This window comes from Paracoccidioides lutzii (assembly GCF_000150705.2).
Source record: "Paracoccidioides lutzii Pb01 unplaced genomic scaffold supercont2.6, whole genome shotgun sequence".
In the NCBI taxonomy this organism is placed as follows: Eukaryota; Fungi; Ascomycota; class Eurotiomycetes; order Onygenales; family Ajellomycetaceae; genus Paracoccidioides; species Paracoccidioides lutzii.
In genome coordinates, this window is record NW_015440952.1 from 553,050 (window position 1) to 576,918 (window position 23,869).

At 46.0% G+C, this 23,869-nt stretch overlaps 11 protein-coding genes across 11 annotated transcripts in view; 5 read left to right on the forward strand and 6 right to left on the reverse strand.

Moving 5' to 3' along the window:
- The window catches only part of PAAG_02754 (U1 zinc finger domain-containing protein), a gene marked incomplete at both ends in the record, with an annotated part of 1,054 nt that extends 720 nt beyond the window's left edge, over positions 1-334 (reverse strand). The window contains 2 exons of the mRNA XM_015844738.1: positions 121-229; positions 311-334. Coding sequence (XP_015701816.1) covers positions 121-229; positions 311-334 — 133 coding nt within the window. The remainder of the gene's footprint in view (positions 1-120; positions 230-310) is intronic.
- Positions 335-1,030: 696 nt separating this feature from the next.
- On the reverse strand, positions 1,031-3,059 carry PAAG_02755 (tubulin-specific chaperone E; the record flags this gene model as incomplete). Its single annotated transcript, XM_015844739.1, has 4 exons — positions 1,031-2,155; positions 2,208-2,298; positions 2,361-2,796; positions 2,894-3,059. 4 exons carry the CDS (start codon positions 3,057-3,059, stop codon positions 1,031-1,033), a joined length of 1,818 nt encoding a protein of 605 aa, XP_015701817.1.
- A 257-nt stretch (positions 3,060-3,316) lies between these two features.
- On the forward strand, positions 3,317-4,088 carry PAAG_02756 (splicing factor 3a; the record flags this gene model as incomplete). Its single annotated transcript, XM_002795234.2, has 2 exons — positions 3,317-3,328; positions 3,390-4,088. 2 exons carry the CDS (start codon positions 3,317-3,319, stop codon positions 4,086-4,088), a joined length of 711 nt encoding a protein of 236 aa, XP_002795280.1.
- Positions 4,089-4,883: 795 nt separating this feature from the next.
- PAAG_02757 (serine/threonine-protein kinase cot-1) lies at positions 4,884-7,064 on the reverse strand (the record flags this gene model as incomplete). Its single annotated transcript, XM_002795235.1, has 4 exons — positions 4,884-5,196; positions 5,253-5,732; positions 5,817-6,320; positions 6,406-7,064. 4 exons carry the CDS (start codon positions 7,062-7,064, stop codon positions 4,884-4,886), a joined length of 1,956 nt encoding a protein of 651 aa, XP_002795281.1.
- A 655-nt stretch (positions 7,065-7,719) lies between these two features.
- Positions 7,720-9,261, forward strand: PAAG_02758 (mitochondrial import inner membrane translocase subunit tim54; the record flags this gene model as incomplete). The annotated part of the gene is made up of 2 exons (XM_002795236.2): positions 7,720-7,807; positions 7,865-9,261. 2 exons carry the CDS (start codon positions 7,720-7,722, stop codon positions 9,259-9,261), a joined length of 1,485 nt encoding a protein of 494 aa, XP_002795282.1.
- Positions 9,262-10,227: 966 nt separating this feature from the next.
- Positions 10,228-12,915, reverse strand: PAAG_02759 (NMDA receptor-regulated protein; the record flags this gene model as incomplete). Its single annotated transcript, XM_002795237.1, has 3 exons — positions 10,228-10,700; positions 10,775-12,754; positions 12,822-12,915. 3 exons carry the CDS (start codon positions 12,913-12,915, stop codon positions 10,228-10,230), a joined length of 2,547 nt encoding a protein of 848 aa, XP_002795283.1.
- Positions 12,916-15,303: 2,388 nt separating this feature from the next.
- Positions 15,304-16,725, forward strand: PAAG_02760 (1-phosphatidylinositol phosphodiesterase; the record flags this gene model as incomplete). The annotated part of the gene is made up of 1 exon (XM_015844740.1): positions 15,304-16,725. The coding sequence occupies one exon, from the start codon at positions 15,304-15,306 to the stop codon at positions 16,723-16,725; it is 1,422 nt and encodes a 473-aa protein (XP_015701818.1).
- A 279-nt stretch (positions 16,726-17,004) lies between these two features.
- On the reverse strand, positions 17,005-18,060 carry PAAG_02761 (hypothetical protein; the record flags this gene model as incomplete). The annotated part of the gene is made up of 1 exon (XM_002795239.1): positions 17,005-18,060. One exon carries the CDS (start codon positions 18,058-18,060, stop codon positions 17,005-17,007), a length of 1,056 nt encoding a protein of 351 aa, XP_002795285.1.
- Positions 18,061-18,427: 367 nt separating this feature from the next.
- PAAG_02762 (anthranilate phosphoribosyltransferase) lies at positions 18,428-19,772 on the forward strand (the record flags this gene model as incomplete). Its single annotated transcript, XM_002795240.2, has 2 exons — positions 18,428-18,742; positions 18,819-19,772. The coding sequence occupies 2 exons, from the start codon at positions 18,428-18,430 to the stop codon at positions 19,770-19,772; spliced, it is 1,269 nt and encodes a 422-aa protein (XP_002795286.1).
- A 376-nt stretch (positions 19,773-20,148) lies between these two features.
- Positions 20,149-20,553, reverse strand: PAAG_02763 (metallothionein-I gene transcription activator; the record flags this gene model as incomplete). Its single annotated transcript, XM_002795241.2, has 2 exons — positions 20,149-20,173; positions 20,351-20,553. 2 exons carry the CDS (start codon positions 20,551-20,553, stop codon positions 20,149-20,151), a joined length of 228 nt encoding a protein of 75 aa, XP_002795287.1.
- Positions 20,554-21,486: 933 nt separating this feature from the next.
- On the forward strand, positions 21,487-23,549 carry PAAG_02764 (hypothetical protein; the record flags this gene model as incomplete). The annotated part of the gene is made up of 2 exons (XM_015844741.1): positions 21,487-22,642; positions 22,708-23,549. 2 exons carry the CDS (start codon positions 21,487-21,489, stop codon positions 23,547-23,549), a joined length of 1,998 nt encoding a protein of 665 aa, XP_015701819.1.
- Between the last annotated feature and the right edge of the window lie 320 nt (positions 23,550-23,869).

The window sequence follows — 23,869 nt, forward strand, 5'->3', positions numbered from 1 at the left end:
GTGGTTGTTGTTGGTCTCCGCCTTGCTTCGATCCGGAGACAATTCTATCTAATCGCGCTATTTCATTTTTGGCTCTTAGGCGCTCCCGCTCTTCCCGCTCGCTGTTGCGGTGGATATCACGTAGGAAGCGCGTTAGGTTGCCTTGGTGTTTGCCAGTGGCTTCGTGCTGTGTGCGTTCGAAGGATGTGTCGCGGACGTAGATCTTGCAGTGCTTACACCAGTATTTCGGCTGGAGAATTGTTAGCTTTGCTAGTTTACTGGGGTGAAAGAGTTTGAGGGGAAGACATCGTTTGCCTTTGAAATAACTTACAGTGGACTTCCAGTATTCTGCCATGGTAAACTTTGATTGGGAGAGTAAGTTCTCAGTCTAGAAATTTCGAGACCTGGGACATAGCAGAAAAGAAAGTGGAGTGAACGTTACCCAGGGTCTATGACATGGAACTGCTTATATAATACGAAGCTCGAAGAGATGATTTTGTTCCGCAGATGATCGTTATACTTTCTCATGCCATTGCATTCATGTAGGTAATTTGATTTATGATTGAAACTGAGAAAGATATGAATATGATAGATTTGATCCCAATGGGAATTCTGGACAACGCTTAAAGGTGTAAGTGTTTGTAGAAAGTAAAGAGACCGATGCAGATTTGCTCTTGACTTATCCCTTACCCAAATATTCTAATGGCGCTTCGTGACTCGAAGTGTATATTAATAGATGGGAGGGAGAGGTAAAGGATATATACATTTGCGGTGAACCGCTTGTTTCGTGTATGAAAGCTCTACTATCTGAGCGATATAGATCTAGCTGAAGAGTTTCAGAAGACATGCAGGAAAGAAAGGAAGTTGGTCTGGCCGAGAAGACATATCACAAAAATCGCTTCTGTAGTGAGAAAATTCGCCTTGACCACATCAATATCGATATCTCCGTCCTATTCTCTCCGTTGACATAAATGAATGCAGATGAGCTGGGAAATATGATCTAACCTCCAGATCGCATGTTTACAGAGGAATTCCCACAAAACGAGTTTATCTAGAATACCTCGACCCGCACTTTTACCTGTCGAATATCATCCGCAAACCAGAACCCAACCTCACTCATGGAGTCAACCAGCTCCTCCTCACGGCGGACAAGTTTCTTGCCATCTTCGTATTTCATGACTGAACCAACGCCTTGTCCATGCTGCCTATCACCACCCTCATCACTGCTATCCCACTCATCGTCTTCAGGTTTCGATTCGTAGAAGGGATCCCATTCGTTCGTTTCCCAGATCAGTTTGAAACGGAGAGGAGTTAGAGAGAAATGGCGTGCCACGATTGCTTTGATGCGGTAGACATCGAAGGACTTGGGGATATCGATGCTGTACTCGGAGCCTACGACTCCCCCAGATGTCTCTCCACTGGACTTCTGGGTCTGGTTTGGTATGTAGAAGTTGAAGGTAATGAGTCGAGCTGCGAGGGAGCGTGGGTGTATTCCGTTTCCAGCGCCCTCTCCGGTGCGTTTTATTGCAACCTCTCCATGTGTATCGCAAAGTTCTCTGTATCGTGGATGTGATTGTAAAATGCGTTGCTCTGCACTTTTGGGAGATGCGGCTAACTCTTTCCTGATAAGTGACAAGTAGTATAGCTCTCCGTTATTGCGATCTTGAGATGTGATTTTGCTGTAGTTGAGGGTCTCAAGCTGAGAGAGATGCGCAAGTGTAAGCATATATGCTTCATCTACTGTCATCGGTTGTTCTGGTAGATTTGTGATACGTGAAGACGCGGGTGGTTGATCGTATAATGGGTTATCCGAGACTCGAAGACTGGTGAGCCCAGGAAAGACTTTAGGAAGTAGATTGATAAAGGTCCACGAGTTTATCTTGTTAAATGAAATATCAAGGGAAGTAAGCGTTGGAGAAAACACCACGTCATCCCCACCCATTGGTATTGCAGGGCATTCAGGACCAACTTTGTCGATATTGTTTCCACGAAGGGATAACTTCTTTAGCCTAGGGAGGGAAGTCAACTGTCGAAGGGAGTAAATGGAATCGAATCGATTATATTCTAGTGTAAGCTCTTTGATAGTTTCCGATAGTGGGCACGAAATCGATGTAAATTCATTGCCAGATAGCGACAAAGAGCTTAAAAGAGGGAAGCGATTCGAGACGGCTGCGGCCTGAACGAGATAGTTAAGTAAACGGCTAGGTTTAAGTTTCTTCAGGTCTTACCTCTTTCCATTCCATAAAAGTTTCGTCCAGTGCCAATTCAGATGCATTGCCAAATGTGACACCATCATCGATTTCATCAATCCGATTTCCGCTGCCAGATACATTAGCAAACGATCTTCCCTGTGAGAACTTTAGGCTTTTCAATATTCTCACTTTAGTTTTAGGATTCTTAGATGTTTGAGCTGGTTGCATATATCTGCAATGTCTGTCCATTTTTGAAGAAGATTTCGACTGAGATCCAGTTCGACGATCTTTGGACACGTCCTTCCTATGCTTTGAAGCTCATTTTCATATGTTTCTCTTGTTCCCTCACTAGCCAGGACGCCGTGAATTCGCATGCAATCAAGGAGAACGATTCGAAGCTCCTGCAGTTGGGCAAGTTGTTTACGGATTTTCTCAAATCCGACTTCTTCGACGATTTTGCCGCTGATCTCAATGGGTTTGCACGGTGGCACGTCTACATGACCAGTGGGCATATGTTTAAGCTCTAAGACATATTTTTCGTTTGCAGCTTGTAGAAAGCTTAGAGCTTGGTCAGGCTGTCTCGTGGGACGCACAAAGGAGCCAGCCGTTGGGTGTTTGATTTTGCCTGGAACTACCCGTGAGCGCTCTATTTGTATAAAATTACAGTCTCTAGGCAGCTAAAAAGTTGAGGGGTAGATATCACAACTATAACCGCACCATACATTGGAAATACTTCACTCCTTTATGCTCTCCTGAGTGTTTGCCCCTATTCGGATCATCCCATTCAACACCAAGCCACTGCCCCTTGGTTCCTTTGACTTCGCCGATATAGCGGACTGTGCAAAGAGCACCATCAAAGGAAAGCCTGGACCCTACTGAGATACCCATAATACAGTGCCTTGTGGAATTCTAAGACAGGGTATATCAGTCAGGTAAAAAATAAGCAAGGGAAATACATGCAAACTCTCCCCCCTGTTTTATGTTTCTTAAGTTCAAGGCTGCCGGTGCCGGGCACTGGGTTAGGGCTAGAAGGTGTGGGGATGAATCACGTGGTAGTTATACTTTTAACGTCAATAATTTGCCATGAATCTTACCATCAGTATCAAAACCAAAAGCCCACAACCCCATTTATTAAAGCTCCCATCATGGATTATCAGGTATTTGGCCCAAAGGAAACTCTATTCTTAACTCAGATATCTTCTAACACTCTCTCAACAGAACCGCGCAGGCTCCAAATTTGGAGGTGGAGGTGTCGCCTCCTATTCAGCCACAAATGCCGACCGCCGCGAACGACTCCGCAAGCTCGCACTCGAAAACATCGACCTGGATAAGGATCCATACTTTTTCAAGAACCACGTCGGCAGTTTCGAGTGTCGCCTTTGTCTAACCGTACACCAAAATGACGGCTCCTACCTCGCCCACACCCAGGGTCGCAAACATCAAACCAACCTCGCGCGCCGTGCCGCTCGCGAACAAAAAGAGGGTAAGGGCCAAGATGGCTCACTTTTACCAGCTTCCATGGGCGTCCAGGTGAAGCGGAACACGGTCAAGATCGGCAGACCCGGATATAAGATTACGAAGACGAGAGACCCGTTCACGAGACAGCATGGGTTACTGTTCCAACTACAGTATCAGGAGATTACACCGGGGGTGGTGCCGCGGGTACGGTTCATGTCGGCCTTTGAGCAGAAGGTGGACAATCCGCCAGATAAGAATTTTCAGTATTTGCTTGTTGCGGCGGAACCGTATCAGACTTGCGGTTTCAAGTTGCAGGCGAGAGAACTGGATCGGAGTGAGGGAAAGTTTTGGACGTGGTTTGACGAAGATAACAAGGAGTTTTGGATACAGATTATGTTTAAGACAGAGAGAGAGGAGCGGTATTCTGGTGTACCTGGTCTTGCCCCCACTCGACGATGAGCATGTTCCAAATGCTTTCCCCCCCCTGTTTTCCTTCCGTTTTTTAAGGGCCTCGCATTTTTTTTTAAGTGCATTATAATGTATGTTTACATAACATTTCTTTCCTTCACAAAGTTCAAAGGTATATTGCGCGGAGTTTGGACGAAGGGAGTTGACTTAAAGAAATATCTGTATTAAAATGACGGGAACTGTGGACTACTGATACCTCAATATGCACATGTTTTTATTTTATATACTACTGCACCTCAAGGTTCAGTCATTTATTTGCTGTCAAAATATGAAGAATTCATTAAAGGGTCGCGAAAGGTTACGTATAGAGGATCCGGTGTATTATCTTGAAGCCGCGAATTAGTCAATAATTAAATGCCATTCACTCTATTCGTTCACTGTCCCTGCATGCGAAACGCATGATCTGTTGGACTGAGATGTAAGTAAAGTAGGCAAATAGTCTTGTTTAAAAAGCCCGTTTTGTTCGCAGAACAAATCTACTTCACACATTACATGGAAAAACCAGAAACTGTGGAAGAAGCAGCATAGAAGACCAAAAAAAAAAAAAGGGTAATGTAGTAAAAGTGAAACATACTCGTAAAGGGAATCCCGGATGCCCCTCGTCATTATCCAGTATTTCACGATTTCGGTATCTCCGAAACTTTACTGGCTTGGGGGCAAAATCAATCATAAAAGTTAAGTAAACAAAATGTAGTGGAAATGGCATAACACAAGCAGGCAAATAGGCCCTCAGTATCATTCGTTCAGGCTTAGATCAACACTGACAAATGAGAAAATACATAGTATCTAGCTTGCCTGGAATGCATTAAAAGCCTTATATGTATATCCAATAAATGGAAGGCTCATTTCAGCCTCTTGCTCATCTGGCATGGCACGAGCTTGGGCACGGAGTTGGGCCGAGTTGTCTTCCTGCGGAATCTCATCGATGGGGAAGTAGGACACATCCACATTTGAGGATAGCTTTGGTTCAAAGGGCGCGCGGATTTTGCGTAGCTGGTCCCAGACAACCCCGCGGAAGAACGGATGACCTTTGATTTGTGTGGCCCCGAATTGAGCACCGCCTTCTCTGCCAATGCGGTGTTCTGGGTCACAAAGGAAACTGGGAAATAATGTCAGCTGTATCCAACCAAGGAAATTGGAATGCAAATTACATACCTTCTTATAAGGTGTTCTGAATCATGCGATAGAGTAAGCTCTTCAGGGAAGTAGAGACACTCGCGCCAATTCACGATTTTCCGGTACGTATCAGTGGGCTCCTCTGCGCAGAATGGGGGCCACCCTACGAGACATTCGAACATAATAGCTCCGACAGACCACCAGTCGCACAGATAGGTGTATCCCTGGCCGTTGAATATTTCGGGTGCAATGTAGTCCGGAGTTCCGACGGTCGAATAAGCCATAGCTCTCCGGGATTTTCTCCAGGTATTGATCTGCCCACGATTCGATACAGTCAAGTTGATGGCATCTGAGAAAAAGCCAGAATTTCTGTTCTTATCTTTGGATGCTGACGTGTTTTTTAGAAGAGCCTGGTAATAAGAGTTGTCATGTTGCTTTTTCCCGCCAGTGGATAAGCCAAAATCTGTGAGCTTGATGTGACCACCGCGGTCTAGGAGGATGTTGTCAGGTTTTATGTCCCTGTAAACATAAATCAGCATATGCTCTTTCGGTTGGAGAAGAGCTGTGGTCCTGAACCATCGGAAATTTTAGGGGATGGCTTACCGATGGAGGAACCCGAGTTTATGAACCGCTTCAATAGCCATCACTATTTCTGCCATATAGAATCTTGTTATGTCCTCTGAGAAGATTTCGTACTTAATGAGCATAGTCATCAAATCACCACCTGGCAAAAACTCCATAAGTAAGTAGAGATAAGCTTTGTCTTGGAAAGATGCATGTAATTTCACAAGCCATGGACTATCCTTCGAATCGGCAAGGATATCACGTTCAGCCCGGACATGAGCAAGTTGGTCCTTCTTGAACATCTCAGTTTTGACCAAAGATTTCAGGGCATATATCTTGCCGTCAGTCTTTCGCTGAACAAGCTTGACCTCCCCAAAGGCACCCTTGCCAATGATTTTCAGAGTTTGGAAATTGGCTGGGGTCTCTTTTGTTCTAATGAAGCGAAGGAAGTTTGCCTCTTTTTTGGCGACGGACTGGGCCTCCTGGCGCTTGGTTGCCTCTGGAAGGGATGGGTTTGTCAGAACCTTGTCGAGATTCACAGCACTGCGAAAACAAGTATTTTATATGAGCCACAGATTCACTAGACCCATTGTGGGCAGAAAATGTGAATTTTTTCATTCAAACTTACCGAAGATTACGGTCACGGGCACGCTCAATGTTCTCGCGGAAGAAAACATTGACCAGCTCCTTCGCAGCTCTGCCACGTTTATGCACATTCTCCGAGTATATCTCCACACATCTCACCAATTCTTCCTCTTCCCCGTTACCGTGACCGTTGCGAGTTGGCATTTGTGGAGCAGAATGTCCTTGAGATTGGGGTGTTGGTTGAGCACCAGCAGTACGGGGGCGCTGTCCTTGACCAGGATTTCGACCGAACATTCCAGTCCGAGGGGAAGCCCCCAAGTCCTGGTTGGAAAATTGCTGGATCAGACCATTGGTTGCGTCGTTGGTCTGGTACCCAGGACGAGCGTGGTAGGCTATCTGTGGTGACGCTGCGTTTGGATGACCATACTGCTGAGCATGCGGATGGCCCTGAGCCTGGGGATGCTGAGGAACATACGGATTGTTCATGAAGTAACCCTGACCGAAGGCATGCGGGTTGTGGGAATCAACATACTCCTGGGCCCCTTGGTACATCGGCTGGGGGAAGGTTGAAGGGGTAGTTGGATAAGCCCTATTGTTTGAGGCGGTGTAGGGGCGGTCATTGTTGAACCCGAAGTTCAAGTGAAGACGGTTGCCATTGCGGTTGCCATTGTTGTTATTGTTATTATGGTTATTTGGCTCCATCTTGATTGGAGACCCAAGAGCTATTGTTCAGAAGGTAAACATAAAAAGGAATTTGTTGCGTTGTCAGCTTGGAACCCATGGAGGGGTGATGTTTTAAGGGGTTCGTTGTCGGACGAACAAATCGTTGGTAAGGCTAAACCTTGATAGGATGCGTGCTAATTTGCCAGCCAAACCCCGTCCCCAAAATCAGTCAATCAATGGGATTATTGAGAGCTGATAAAAATGAAAAGCAAACAGAAAAAGAAAAAGGAGCGACGAGAGATCAATCGATGTGGAGATGAGAAGATGAAACTCGTCGAGACGCGGATTGCCGCCGTTTGCCCCGTTTAAGAAGTTAGCACGTCCAATGTGATCCTTTGGCGCCTAAACCCTCGTGTTATGTCAGTTACCCGCTCACGGTAACGGCTCTTATTTGATAAATAGACGAGGTCACGGGGAACGCTAGCTACTTCCCGGATTAATATACTTCCGGTAACAGCAGCGCAAGCTCCAAGCTCGACCTTTTTCTTAATATGGAAGAAACGGGAGCAACGACAACATCTGGGTATGTCACAGCGCATGGCGTTGACGTTGAGTCCGCCGCCAATTCATCCCATTGGGCTTATTATTTATACAAACTACCTGCGGTAAATTTGGCGCTTTCTTTTGGGGCGTTATGGCGGACAAACCCCCATCCTCGACGTCTTCTGCGGCGCCGCAAAATGTCGCCCCGAAACCTCAGAATCCCGCTTTTCGCATGCTTGGTATGGAAACACTCTCCAAACTGCATTTTCATGCAACGCTAAGATGACCGAAAATAGGCATCCCGAAGATCCGATCCATATTGCCTTCAAGGAATTGGCTCCTATTTCTATTCATCACTGGTTCATTTACCACAGCGCTTATCTACGACCGTCGACAGAAAAGAAAAGCACAAGAAAAATGGTCCAATTTGGTTGCTCATATTGCCAAGCAGCCTTTACCGCCGAATGAAACCCGAAGAAAGCTTACAGTATTCCTTGCCGCACCACCGGGCGATGGTCTGATGAGTGCCCGGGAATATTTTAAAGAATACATAAAGCCCATTATCGTTGCCGGCGCCTTGGACTATGAAGTGGTGGAAGGTCGAAAAGAAGGAGATATCCGAGCCACTTTTGCCAACAGAATTAGGAAAGCAAGACGACGAGCAGGAGAAGGTCAACCCATCGAGGAAGATGAGGCTGAGAACTTCCTTCAGCAGATTCGGCAAAATTTCGGTATTGAGGACGAACCTGGAATCCAAGGCGATATGGTAATTGGCAGACATACATGGAAGGAATATATCCGTGGCCTTCACGAAGGGTGGTTAGGACCGATTGACGAGCCCCATCCTGAACCAGAAACTATACCCGTTCCAGAAGTAGCAGCTGCGGAGGTCGCAACCCAGCAGCTGGCAGGCGACTATGGTTCTCCTGCAGCTGTATCAGCGCCACAGGAGAATAAAGAAGCCGAATCCGCGCCAAAAAAAAGGCCAGAGGAGGAGAAAACAGACGTGAAGAAACTTTCCCGCCCCACTCCGGCTTACATCCTCCCCTCTTCTTACCCCTCTCAACGACTCGCGCCAACAACCCCACAAGAAATCGACGTATCCCCTGTCAGGTTCCCTCATATCCTAGGATTCTTCAACACTCCAATCCGCATCTACCGCTTCCTCACCCAACGATATCTTGCAGATGCCGTGGGACGAGACGTGGCCGCCATCGTCCTCGCAGCATCAACCCGGCCCTACACAGAAAATAAAAACATCCCAGACTCTGAATTCAGAATTCCTACAGATGCTAGTGATGACGCATCTCCCACATCACTATCATCATCTTCATCATTATCCCCCTCTTCTCAAACCCCATCGAACCACTACGAACAACAATCCGACCTCGAAACAGAGGAGCAGGAATGGCCTAAATCCGTGCGCAAGCAAAAAGTAGACCCAGACATCAAGGAAAGGGAATGGCTTGACGATATAGTCATGGATCCACGCATTGCATTGCGCATGCACAGATTTGACCTTCCCCCAGAAGAGGAAGAGAGAGCGCAGCGGATCGCCGAAGGCACCGACTGGATTCGTGGCGAGGAGAAGCCGGCGCACGTCCCGTTTTGGAAACGGATGTGGAATACGTATGGATTGGGTGAGCAGGATGACGGGAGGCCGAAGGTTGTTATTGGGAATTTGGATGAGTGAGAAATTGCTAGGTGGTTTGATGTAATCCGGAAACGTTATTTACTGATCATCTGTATTATCTATCCACGTACATGTTATATATATATATATATATATATATATATATATATCTAGACATATGCTCAGAGTTTTAGCGATATTTGTACAGTGTTTTCTATAGTGATGCCATATCCCTCCATAGACTGGGGTCTGTTGATTGCTAGATGGTAGTTATTGATCATTAATGAGATGACATCGATAAATGATTTATCAATATCTCTTTTTGGTCTCTTTTTGGCCCGGCTAATATGGACGCCTACATAATACAGTTTTGAATAAATGAGGTAAAAATTAGCCATTACGTGGACTGATTTCACATCGGTAGTTACATAGCTCCCGCCATTTGAATAGAAGTCCCCATCATGAGTCAATATCACGTTCTTTACAATGTTCACAACCTTGGGAACTTCTCTCGTTCCTCCTACCCTTCCAAACCACTCTTAATTCTAGAACTTAATGAAAGCTATCCATGTTGGCATGTAAGGCAGTCCCTTCAAAGGGCTTACTTATCCATTCCTCTCATTCCATCCATTTCAACACATCCATCGGCCCTGAAATAAGAGTGCTGAGAACACAAAGAAATGTTTAAAGTGAGAGGACACCAATAAATTAACTTTCCCTTTTTGCCATACACCAAGTAATCCACCGGCTCATACAAACGACAAAATGCAAAATGCAAAATGCACAAAAAAACAAAACAAAACAAAACAAAAAAAAAAAAAAAAAAAAAAAAAAAAGGTGTAGAGGCGAAGGGGAGTTCCTAAAAATCGTGGCATAGGAAAAATAATGCAACTAGGAAGGGCGGCAAAACAATAGAAATAGAAATAGAAATAGTAATCTACTTTCTTATTTGAGATCATATATAAACAATGCATTTAAACTTGGTGCCAAAATGAGACGTCAAACATTCTTCGTTTCTGTCACCTTTTATTGAATTTGTGTTGGCTGAAAAGCCGATGCTTCAGTCCATCTCTTCTGAGCTTGACTAATATAGGCTGCTTTTGCTTCCTGGCTGCTGTGCCAGTCATCTAAGAGATGGAGGCCCGCAATGGCATCCTCCAAAGATGCGGTTTCAAGGTCAACAGTGGAGATAAGCTCCTTCTCGCATTGGGGTTTTGAGTCGGGTGCGAGCAACTGTCGGACCGACAGAGCAGCTTGAACATGCACAGCGCTAGATTTATGTTCGGAGAGGAATGATTCGTTCCAGTTTGTTAAATCTTGGGATTTTGGGAGCAAGGGGTCGAAATCCGCAGCGATGACCTCGGATACATTGGAGGGAAGGGGTTCGGAAAGAGTGTCGATTGCTTTTCGGAAACGAGCTATCTGGGTGTGAAGAGCGGGATTTTCAGAGTCGATAGAGTGGGAGGCAAGAAGACATTTTAGGGCAAGAAGATATTTATCTGTGTTGTTGAAGTTAGCATCGATAGGAGACTGTTGAACAGAAGGTTGAAAATAAGGAGCCATAGGTACTGACTACGCCTGATGAAGACTTCAAAGCCAGTTGTCTGCACATCCATATTGCCATGGGAAAATTCCAATAGGGGAGATAAAAATTTCATGGCATTCTTTAATGGCTCAGAGGATTGAACCAGCTTTGTTCCCAAGGGGTCGGAGTCCTCCTTTCCAGTTTCCCCGTCGCCTCCCTTAGTGCTGCTGGCCTTTTTAAGATCCCGTTTTGCTGCTTCCGCCTTCTCAAGCCTCAGTTGCTCTCGTTTGGCTTTCTTGAGAGCTTTCTTTCGCTCTGCACTGTCTGCCTCTCCCTCCGCGGTGCCATTCACTCTGCTGGGGATTGGACCGTGGACCAGATCCGGCTGATCATGTATTAATATGTACGTCTTGACGGCGGCGAGAGCGCTTCTGGTGTAATATGGGTGATTGCGCAAGTGGTTTTCCCATCGGATCATATCGATATACGCTCGAATCATTCCCTTCCGTAGAGAGAAACTATGGAAATCGAATTGGTCCTCATACCAGACATCGAATATATTGTTCACCGCATGGAATCGTTTCAGAGCAAGTCCAAGTTTCCTTTGACGAAGGTAGGATTCTCCGTCTTCGGTTAGATACCATACACATTGCATCTCATGGAGGTCACCAAGGGGTCCGCCAACGGTTTCGTTGCGTGTAAATTTACTCATATTGTCAAGGGCTTTTTCGTTTTCATCATTTCTGAGCTGATACTTTGCTGTTTTGGAGTTAATATACCGATCCTTCTCATCTAACGACCTTGCCTTTTCCATGACTTCGGCCGCTTTCGGAATGTTGCCGTAGTGTTTCCATATTCTGGCCTTTGTCATATGATAATCCACAGAATTTGGAGATAGCGCGATTGCTTTATCTATATACTCCGTCGCCTTTTCAAGATTCCGGCTAAGATGATAATTGTAATGTTGGGCAAGAAAGTAGTAAACTGAACTCTCGAATATGGATGAATTACCGTTCATTTGTTTCTCTGATGAACCATTGGCTTGTGATCCGAGATGCCCTCGGGCATATCCCTCAGCGAGTTCCTGGACAGTGTCCCGTTTAGCTGTGTTTGTGTATAAGAACTTAATATTCGCAAAAGTAGAAGGGACCCCCCTGCGGAGCATCCGTTGAAGATAGCTGTCTGCCGCCTCCCTGAAATCCTGGCCTTCCAAAATATCTAGCGGAATTCGGCGAGCTGCATCTCCCCTCGGGTATTTCTTGACCCATTCATCGAATAGGGCTTTTAGAGTTTCACGGTCACTCTCGACAATCCCTTTTGCTTTAATCAATGCATCGTAATAATTTGAGTTTTCCGGGTTTCTTTCCAGAAGAGCCTCATAAGCAGCCGCTGCCTCATCTTTCCGACCAAGACGCAGCAAATAGTCCGCTCTCATCTCCATCACAGCAAGAACATCAAAACAGCTTTTTCCCACTGCATCAAGATGTGCCAGTGCCTTCTCCAGATTGCCTGACTCTGCAATTATCGAGTTTTTGTAAAGAACCGCCTCTGAATGCTCCATATCAGATCTTGGAGGCGGGGTTTTAAGTGTCTGCTCGTAAGTCGTCAGAACATTCTCAGCCTCTGCCAAATTGCCTGCAAGATGATGAGCAATGGCCAGTGCTGTCCAATTTTGACGGAAACCAGGCTTTTGTTGTAACATCGTAGTTCTGCTCTGAATATAACCTTGGTAATCGCGCATTTGTGCTTGGAGAAGAGCTAAATCCCGCTGTATTGCTTGCGACGTCGAATCATACTTCAGGGCGGTTTTATAGGCTTTGATGGCTTCGTCATAGTTTTTGTCTGCGCGATATAATAAACCGTAGACATGCCAACATATGTGGGATCTTAAGTGATTCGCAATCGCCACCTTTGCCAGTGCAAACGCTTCCTCTTGGTGTCCCTGATTACTGAGTATCAACGCTTTCATAGCCTGTGTCTCTCCGTGCTTAGGGTTTTTTCTGAGCACATGGTCGGCAATCTTTAAACCTATTCCCAAGATAAATCAGCGAGCTACGCGGAGACAAAAACTGGTCACGAGGAGTTAGCAATGCACCTTTTTTGTACTGTTTGCTCTCACAGTGCCGAACTACTTGATGGAACAGCGACTGATCCTTGGGATTCAGCGAGGGGGGTTCATTCATGACCATAGCTTCAGCGGGACAGCTTCAAACCGTCCACACAGCGACGCGGGAACAGAGTAAGTTATCGACGGCGCGAAAAGCGTATCCGGAGGGAGCGGTGATAATGAGTGTCAAAGATATTCAATTGGTATGAATACCGGCTACAAGAAGAGGAGAGTCGGCGCTGGAGGTGGAGGTAAACAGTATCGTGAACTCCGAAGCTCGTATACGTTCTTGGAAAATGCTTTCTGGCTCAATGGTGTGGTGATGCTTGAAAAACATTTATCCTTACAGCAACCACAAGTCATGTGAGCAATAAACCTTCACCTTGGAAAGTTAATTTTGCCGAGCGTGAATAAGTCTCAATTTCTTTTGGAACTTCATCTCTCTCTCTCTCTCTCTCTCTCTCTCTCTCTTTTTTATTTATTATTTATTATTGTTTTGAATAGCTAACTATCGCACGGCTATCTTATCGATTTCGTAGTTTGTGAGTTTTGAATTTCGTTATTCCGAATTACCCTCACAGTGTCTGCCGACTGATCAATTACTGGGGCTGTCAATCAGCCCTGCAACTCGGCGTTCCTATTTCGCCTTGGCTCAGCTGTCAAAAAGGCTGGTGTCCGGCTCTATATATTACACTTGTCTCAACTTCATAGTTGCTCGAGAACCCATTGAATTCTGAGAGCTACTCTGCGGTATTTCCCTAGTTTTAAGATATGGCCAAGAGGTGGAAATCCTCGTGGCTCGTCACTGTCAGCCTATTGGTAAATCATCTCATGCTCCCAGTGATTCTCTGATGTGACTGGCTGTGGTGATACTTCATCGATATTGGGTTTGCTCTCAGATAAAAGGACTCGTTTTGATCGATAACATTCCCCGAGGCTCTCGATATTCTTAACACATGAGCCCTTCACTCTCATCAACCTCCAGTTGACTCCAGGCCCCTTCACTCCCTTCATATCTAGCTAACCAAAACGGTCTCTCTTTGAGGCGAAATATCTGTCCAGTCGGGTACAAAATCACATGGAAGAGAAACTGGAAAGGTGGGTTGGGTTTGGATATTGTACGAGTCTTCATTCTCTAATCAATGCTTCTAGATAGCTGCCCGCCTGATATAAGAGCTCCCTTATCCAGTCGTCGAAATAGCAGTATTGATTTTTCACCATATGCTGTCGTTGAGAGCAAGAATCTGAAGGCAAGCGAGGTTCTCAAGTGAGTGATGGATTGCGCAGTGAACCTCAAAAATATACTAGTAATGAAAATAGCTGAAAAGTGTATCACAAGGAATTCAGTGTTAAGACCGTGCTGAGGAAACATTGACCCATGTGATGACTGAATGGCAAGCTTGATGGAATGCAAAGTTTGCTAACTAACGAGGAACGAGAACGACTAGATATATATACGATGGAAGACAAGTCACGTGATGAAGGGGGTCCGACAGAGTGAGCCAATGTATATTCATGATTGGATCTCTTCTTTTGTTTTTTTTATACATAAATTTTGCGAGACATTGGTTGCAAATCTGGAGAATCGTTGAAGCCAACTTTCCATGAGTCTTCTTGTAACTGATGTTCAGTTTCAATGTAGTTACATGAATTGCGCTTCATTTTCATGTTCTGATATTGTTTCGAGGCAATGCTCTACTGGCTTAGAACAGATCTTCAACAACAGAGGGAAGATCATATTCAAGATGTTTGTAATTATTCTTCTAAACAACCATAACCTTGACATAAAGATTGCAGAGAGTTGATGCTAACTAGACTTGCTCTAATAATACCTAATTGGGTGATCGATCTCATCTCAACCGTATTCCGGGGCTCCCTCCACGTTCAACCCAAAGATTCGACTTCGGATCAATCAACTTCGATGATTGATAAATTTACTTGGAATAACTACTTGGATACTAGCCAGTTCAAGCTAATAATGGAATAATACACATGGAACATGTCCTACGTTTATCGTTTCTAAGACCGCAGATAGCTAGCGGTTTAGGTTTAGCTGAACGTTGATTTCAAAGTAGCTTAAACTTGTTATAACGACGCTGCCTAATTTGGGCCCACCTTTTTTTAAACACAATAATGATACAAACCAACATAGCCAACCCTCTAGGCTGCTATACCTCACCCGCTTTATAATTCCTTTTTGTGTGGACAGCTGTCGCTCTCTGTGTGGATTTTGTAAAGGTTCTCGAATGGCGTAGGGTCGTTATCACCTGCAGGCTTCTTCGTTCATTAACAGACTTTATGATAGTTGATTAATTGAGAATTTTGAATCGAAGACAGACAGGTTTACACGTGCAATTTCCCTGAACAACTTAAAAAATACTATAGCTAACTATTAAGATAGTTACCAAGATATGAACCCGGCGCGGGGAGGCTCTTAACATTCCGAAACTGTTAAACTTGCTCGCCCACCATGGTTGCAGAATACCTTACCATCCGAAACCTAACGTCGACACCAGTTGTATTGAAGCAAATTGAGCGCTTCTCTCCTCAGAAAGTCCAAAAGTACGATATAAAAGGGGTAGCAAAGGTTTTGAAGAAAAATGTGACCAGATCTGAACCAGCCGTTGATTGTACATCCCAAAGCACGGAGTATTTCGACCGACAGGACGTCTCCATTTGTATAGAGCCGTTTGAATCGGTGGAAACAGGCATTCATGCTTTTGACAAGTCAGATAAGGAACGACTGCGACTAATATTCGATGTAGAAGGTGAGAAGCACCAGATTCAAACCTCTGAACCCAGCAAGGACTATGAAACATCGAAGCCATTGGCCGATAACCCCCGTTTCCAATTCACTGGCATTTATGTTAGGCCCGAATCTCATCTCGCCATATATTCCTCCGCAAACCCCAATGCATGGATGCGTGAGCTGAAAGACGAAACATACATCTCTGCCCTTTCTATCCCCGGAACTCACAATTCACCGGCATGTCACCTAGCCGCACCCTCGGTTCGCTGCCAGGCTGTCAGCCCACGAAAGCAATTGGAAAACGGCGTCCGGTTTTTCGATGTCAGAGTACAACCGCAATTTCCCGATGATCCGGACAAGGATAACCTGATACTTGTCCACGGAACATTCCCCATCTCACTTGTAGGACATAAATACTTCCGCGATCTCACAACAGAGATTGAATCATTCCTCGATCACAATCCTTCTGAAACTCTCATCATGTCTCTCAAGCGCGAAGGGCCTGGAAGCCATACTGATGCTCAACTTAGCCGAATTCTCCGTGACCACTACGCTCGAGACGGAAGCCTGTGGTACACGGAGCCTAGAATCCCCAGGTTAGGGGAAGTGCGAGGTAAAATCGTGCTGATCCGGCGCTTTGAACTTGAGGAGCGATTGACGAAAGAATGGGATGGACGGGGCTGGGGCATCAATGGCGAAGGCTGGGCGGACAATACGCCATTCGCGACCTGTCCCAGTGGAGACATCTGCGTCCAAGACTTCTACGCAGTACTTGAGAAAGAAAAAATTCAGCAGAAAATTGACTATATTAATGCTCATTTGAAGAGGACGGCTGAACTGTGTTATCCATTTGGGGTCATTGGGAAAGACGGAGCGAATGATGGCGATGAGAATGGGAAGTTTCCCCTTTATATAAACTTCCTTAGTGCGAGCAATTTTTGGAAAATACAGACTTGGCCGGAGAAGATTGCTGCGAGCATCAATCCTGCCACGGTGGATTACCTGTGCCGAAGACATCGTGGGGAGAAGGGGGATTGGTCTACCGGTATTTTGGTGTGTGATTGGGTTGGATTGGATAGGGATTGGGATCTGGTCAGGTGTGTTGTCGGAATGAACACGAGGCTTATGATGAGGCAAAGATAAGTAGGACCAGCGAAAAAGAACTTGGAAATCTTCACCCGTAGGTCTTATCCTTATCCCCATGCCCTGTCAGTGCACATCTGCTAAGCTTTGGAATAGGTGCCCGCTCATTGGTCGATGATATGATGCCAATATTGGATAATATATATGATGCATATTGTACAGTCGATAAAGGAAACAAAAATTAGCATGTATCAAAGCCAATGGTAGAAAAAACTAGAACCTTAACCAATAGAATGGAAATATAAGGAGAGCAGAAATGGAAGGACAGGTATTCATCATCTATTCCTTCGGAGCGTCTGTCTTGGTTTCACTGTCTTTCTTAGCGTCACTCTCGGGGCCCTTCTGCTCCCCTTCTAAAACGCTTCTCCGACTCTCAAGGGTGAGATATAGACTCGTACTCGCAGCATCTAAAGTTGTAGTAATGCTTGCTCCTGCCCCTTGCAAGAGCGATAAGAGCTGAGAACGCAAGCCAGCCATGCCACCCTCAATTCCTCCAACCCATCTCATCTGATCCTGATCAAACACCCTCCCTTCCACTCTCGCTGCCAACAGGATCAATTTCTTCAATCCCGTTTGTACAGGTGAATCGTATAGACTCGGGTTCGCTCTACGCGTTGGTGCAGGGAATTGTGGTGGTTTGGGTGATAGGATTGTCAAGGCCGCCTTCAAGTGCTCAGGTGAAACCTGGGGGAAACTAAGCACGGCAATTGGGCCCACCAATATGGTAGAGAGATCATGTTTGCCCTTCTTGTCAAGAACGGCGGCGTAGGCAGTGCGGGAGAGATCGTGGGTAAACCTGGGGTCAGCCTTCGCAGCTGCAATCTTGCCTCGGCCACTAGGAACCGTTTCACCGGGCCGGAAGAAGTCCACAACACGCAAAGCAGCTTCGAAAATGTTAGTTTGAATAATTTTTAGCTGCATAAGGGGAGCTATGGGCGGTTCTGGTCTCCCCGCAGCGGCGTGTGCTTCGTCGACTTTTTGCAGTGCTTTAGAAAGTTCGCGGCGGATCCCAGCCCATTCTACTGCCTTCAGGTTGTTATGCTGGAAGATCAGGACTAACGGAGTTGTGCGGAGGAGTGAGGTGTATTGGCGGTGGAGCTGTGATTTGCGGAACTCAGGGCGACGGTGTGATGGGGGTTGCAATGAGGGGTAGGTAGCAGCAGCAGGAGCAGGAGGAGGTTGTGAGGAAGCGAATTTCGATTGGGATACTTGGTCTATTGAGGATGTTGTCGCTACTGTTGCCGCAGAACCAGCATGCCGCCGCGAATAGGCGAGGACTTCATGTCGCAAGGCTGGTGGTAGGAGACAAACGGAGAGGCGCAATCGTGGAGGCATTGGAAAGTGAAAGTGACAATCAAAGAATCGGATGAAGTAAAACACGGTATATCATCCACTGACGGCTCAATTGCCATGAATTGCGAAGTTGGAGCCCGACAAATATACGTCAATGTCGTCTCATTGTCTGTTGGAGAATAATTTTTTTGGTTTCTGAAGGTATTTTGTCATTATCCGAAGGCGGTAAGAGTTCTGCCAAATTTTTTTGCACCATATGACTGTTTGTCCAACGATGGAGGGGCTTCTCTAATAAACAGTGCAGCTGTCATTCCGTTTATCTATCGGAAGTTATTTAGTTATGAGATTATCTTTGATTCCCGGTTGAAAAATTTCCGTCTATAGCTGGGAACCAGCATATCCGCAAAATATGACTCACTCCGACCTGGTGATTTCAATAACACCACTCCTTACACGGCTTGCTTACCCAGATACAGGCGGAACTGGGGTTTCTGCAGGAGAAATCGCGGGTGCTTTCTCTCTTATATTCGAGGATAGACTATCTCTCATACAGACAGCGGCTCTCCTAACACTGCTACACTCCACAGGCAAGGACAGGGACCCCGATGTGCTTGCGCAATGCGCAATGCGTATGAGAGAAGCTGCTGAGCCAATTGAGCAGACAGCACTACGCGCATTGGTTAAGGGACGAGCTAGAAATGAGGGCTCTTACAGAGGAGGTTTTGTAAGTGGAGAAATATCGTCATTCGTAACAATATATATATATATTAGTAAAACTAAATACTAATATACTGCGACAGTGTGACATTGTTGGAACAGGAGGGGATTCGCATCGCACATTCAATATCTCTACAACATCTTCCATCATCGTGTCGCCGCTGCTAATAGTAGCGAAGCATGGAAATCGGGCACAAACGTCATTTTCAGGTTCCGCAGACGTCTTGACTTCCATAGCTCCGACTCCACCAAACATATCCAATGTCCGACCCGATAACATCCTGAAAGTATATGAACAGGGGAACTACTGTTTCCTCTTCGCGCCAAACTTCCACACAGGCATGAGGTTTGCCACTCCGGTTCGAAAAGGGTTGGGTATACGGACAATATTCAATCTCCTCGGGCCCCTAGCAAACCCAATCGAATGGGGTGTTGAAGCTCGCGTGGTTGGTGTCGCATACCAGTCGCTGGGTCCCATATTCGCAAACGTTCTGAGGCTCGGCGGAGCTAAGAAGGCGATGGTTATATGCGGAGAAGAAGATTTGGATGAAATCAGTTGTGCTGGAAAGACCAACTGCTGGAGACTGTCCGAGCATCCCAACCCTGATTATAATGAGGAGGACAGTGAGACAAGCGATGAGGAAGCGCCACCCCGAAAAGTGATAAAGATAGAATCTTTCCAGCTTCAACCCTCCGATTTCGGACTTTCAGTGCACCCTCTTTCAGAGGTTGGTGGGGGTAAAATGCCTGCCGAAAATGCAATGCTTTTGATGAAGATGCTCCGAAACGAGCTTCCTCGCGATCATCCGATATTGGAATTTGTTCTCATGAACGCTGCAGCTATGTTGGTCATATCTGGCATCTGTGATGCTGATACAAGCAATATGGGACCAGGCGATGACGGGGAAGTGATTAAAGAGGTTGGTCCAGGCGGCGGACGCTGGAAGGAAGGCATTCGAAGAGCACGATGGGCAATCGAGAGCGGGGAAGCACTTAAAAGCTTGGAAAAGTTTATTCAAGTAACCAACTCTTCGTAACCATAGTAATTGGAAATTGGAAATTAAGTAAGAAACGAATGTAATTATCGGGAATTCGAAGAGGATGGAATTAATGAGGCATTAAAACCGACGAATATCATACCCTGATAGAACTTCAACCGCCAACGCAACGTGAAACAAATTTTCAAGATAGGTCTTCGCCTGTTCGCTCTCCTCTCATTCCCAACGCTGTCACCGGATTCTCGATTAGATCATGAAATAATGTATACACCCCTCTCTAGCGCCATGCAGAAGCTGCCAAAAAGCAGAAAACAGCTAACAAAACAAGTAACACCAAATAAAAAGCACTTCCTTCCCATCATAAAGAGACCTCCGAGATCGACGGTAGTAACCATATAAGATCGTCGAAAGGTTGTCATCGGGCCTGAAATTGTACCATTCTGTAAACGAGTAAAATGGCAACCGTTAGCTGCCTTCATATTCCTAGACATAGACCGCACTGGGAGTACTTGAAGGAACACAGAATTTTCCCTTTATCTTTATCTTTTTTTTTTTTTTTTTAGGGGTTTTGGGTGGGGGGGGGGGGGGGGGGGGGGGGCCCGGGGAACCAAACGAACCTCTTCGTCCTTTCTTTGTACAGCACACGATGTCCACATTCCTTGCAGCGGATCTGATCTCCTCGCTTCATGGAAACGCGCGAGTTGCAGTCACCGCAGACATAGACGACAGATATGGCATCGCCTGCGGTTCCTTCGACGACGCCTGATACGCCGGCGTATCCTGTCTGGGCCGTAGGGACTTGATAGGCTTCGCGAGACATGGTTGGATGTGAAGAGGGGCGATGTGAGTGTATGGGTTGCGAAGGTTGAGACTGCTATGTTGTTACGTTGTTACGTTGTAACGTTGTATAAAAGTAGTTTCTAGAGCAAAAGTTCAGTGCTCGGAGATAAATAACTGGAAGAAAGGTCACATGATTTGGTTTGGGCTGATCGGCGGCAAACGTCACCCAAGGCAATTAATATATGACAACACCCACAACCACAAGAAGAGGCTCCTGTTATACCGCCCGGTGTCCAAGGTTGCTTATGCTAATCAGTTTTGCTCGCTTACTGTCATTGGAGCTGTTGGTATGGGAGCAATCTATAGCCAAGAATGGCCGGTTGATTCTTCCCGCTGTTGGGTGCAACGGCACTCAGATCACTGCAGCGCTGCTCAACTTCAACTCTTTGCAAGGACATGAACGAATGCAAGCTTTACACCAGCTGGGATCTTGCTATGATCAGTGGGCTGCAGTGGGCTATGATGCGTTTGTCCTTGTCTTCAAACTTGCTTCTTGAGGCTGCGTCCTCTGAGCCCCTTTCCAGGGCATTTCTCCTTCCTCAGGGCATTTGGAATTGGCAAATCGAATGAGCCTGCCACGGCACGCCAGACTTGGCTACTCTCTTTCCTTGAGATTTTTGCGTCGTGTTTGTTATTGTGGCGTATTTATCTGTCCGCAACTTTCTTTGAAGTTTTATATCTTTATATACATTGTTGAGATAACACGCCGTGCTGCTCAACCAGAGACGTCTAGTCCAAACTTACTATCTCAATATTATTCCGTGTTTATTGAATATCAGTCCCCTCCTTTATTCCGGTTTAATTTTTCTGTGTACGTGCGGGCAATCCACTACAAGTTTGAATCAATATTTTCTGTTCAGTTCCATTTACCACAAAGCACTCTCTTATTCCCAAAGGGAACCCATTATCCATAATGTCTTCTCGGATACCTGTCTTTCCCTCAGCGACAGATGCCCATCGGCCCGTTGATCGTGACCGAAAAGATTCGCACGATGGACCGCTACATTGGCGTAGGCCGGCAGGACGTTATAATCATCCGCAACGGTATCATCGGCAGCACAACTTTCGAAGGTTCCCAAGGCCTTCCGAACGGAAGTACAAAGCTCTCTATCCAGCAAGTCACTTACCCTACTGGGATTATTTAAACGGAGGGAGGCGTGGATTTCCCCGTTATCCCAGTTCTGCTGGTAGTGGTGACCAAGGTAACTTTGCGTCCTGCGAGCCATACCCTCCTCACGAGGGACTTCTAGTCCAACCTACCACAATACCACAAATGATTACGCCAAACACCAGAGAAAAAGCCTTCTCTGAAATTGTTAATGGTACTTTCGATTTTGAGAAGTCTCCTTTTTCGCTAGGGAAGACGTTGGCTTCGTCTACCACAATTTCTGACGAATCTCGGTTGCTTAACGGTCTGCCTAATCCCTTTGGCTTAGACACGACCAGTAGTAAAAGCGGATCGTCATATTCAATGGCTGACCGATCCAAGAAGCAAGCTGCGCCTTCTGAGAATTTACAGCAAGGAAATAGTGTTAACAATGCCCGCATTATGACAACTGCTGGACAATATGCTGCAATTGAGAACCCTTACAACTTGCTGCAAGATCAAAGCCAAACTGATTCATATACCGTTGGGTTCGGTTCAGCTCCAAACGCAAATTCGACTGAGATGGAGGAGTTTCACCAATTGCTGCAAATGATTGAATTGCACACCCAGCAGTCGCAGGATTTGGCAGATTTAGTCTCGACTTACCTTTCCCGAGGTGGAAATTACGGAGATATTAGGTCAGTAGCTGGCGTTATTCATAAATTCTACAACAAGCCACCCCGCCGCTTGAATCAGAATCCAGAAGGTATACTTCAAGTTGCATCCCTTCCAGGTGGTGGCGACAGCCCCGACCCACCTCGTGACCACCGAATTCCATTCCGGGGACATATGATAGACCGTGTGGATACAGGTCAGCCAGCAGTTAATAAGGACGAGAACAAGAATGGCGAGGACGACACCACGACAGCATGTGAGAACCTTGGCCAGCATTGGGGATCTGCTTTGTATGGTGACAGTGAAGGTTAGTTAGCATGCAAATGACGCCTTGCAAAGAGAGATTTACTGACGCTTGATGGCAATGATTAGCTCCAAACGGCATCAATACACAGGGTGATTCGGCCACGACGAACCGCGGAACTACTAACAGTGCCTACTTTACCATGCCAGTATATGGACTTCCAGAGGACCCGGCTTTGAGCACTGCCGAATTTGGAGGCCTATACCCTACCTCACTTCCAACGGAGACTTCAAACAAAGCAGCTTCTAAAAAACGATCAAGGCAAGATACGGACGATCGGTATCAAAATAAGACAGATTGTTCCGTTGACTGTAGCCATCATCATATCGACGCATCCAAGAGCTCCACAAAGTACCAGTGTCATTCTCAGTGTCAGGGTGAGCGGTCAAAGCGGCCTAAGCTCAATAATCTCGTAGGGCCACCAACCCGCCCATCGTGCCCATCATGTAAAGGTCCCCAATCACTAGTCTCTTCCCAATCCTCTCAAAGTGGTTATTCACACTCCACTAGACCGCTTTTTGGAGCGTCGAAATCTGCACATGTTTCTTCAGCCTCGGCCAACCCCGGATATCCATCATTTTATAAGAAGGGTCAGAAATTAAGCTCAGTGGCTCCAAAATATACCCATCACACCTGCAGTTGTCGACCTCGTTGTTTGTGTAGGCCCGTTTGTCGCTGCGGACAGGATGCAAGCGTCCTTAAGAATGGAGACAATACTGCCAATTCGCTACAACCACAGCTCAGGTCATTTTATGAGAAGGGTCAGAAATTAAGCTCAGAGGCACCAAAATATACCCATCACACCTGCAGTTGCCGACCTCGTTGTTTGTGTAGACCTGTTTGTCGCTGCGGACAGGATGGAAGTGTCCTTATGGATGGAGACAATACCGCCAATTCGCCGCAGCCATAGCTTAGGGACCGACTTTCGAGGATATATACGCAGTTGACAAAAATACTTCCATTCTTCTCTGGACCCAAGTGACAAATCATGCTTTTCGTCGTGATGTACCTAACTTTCACGATTCTTGCAATGCGGTGGATGCGATTCGATTCCAACCCGAGGGTAAACAACACTGGTGGCAAGACTCTCGATTTTCATTCACAGATTGATTTCTCAAGAGTTCTATTTTAACTCTCGGTCTTTTTACATTACCAACGTTCATTTTGGATAGAGTGACACTTCGGGTTGTTTTGGTGGGTTTTGTGCTTCCATTTTTTGCACTGGTTCTG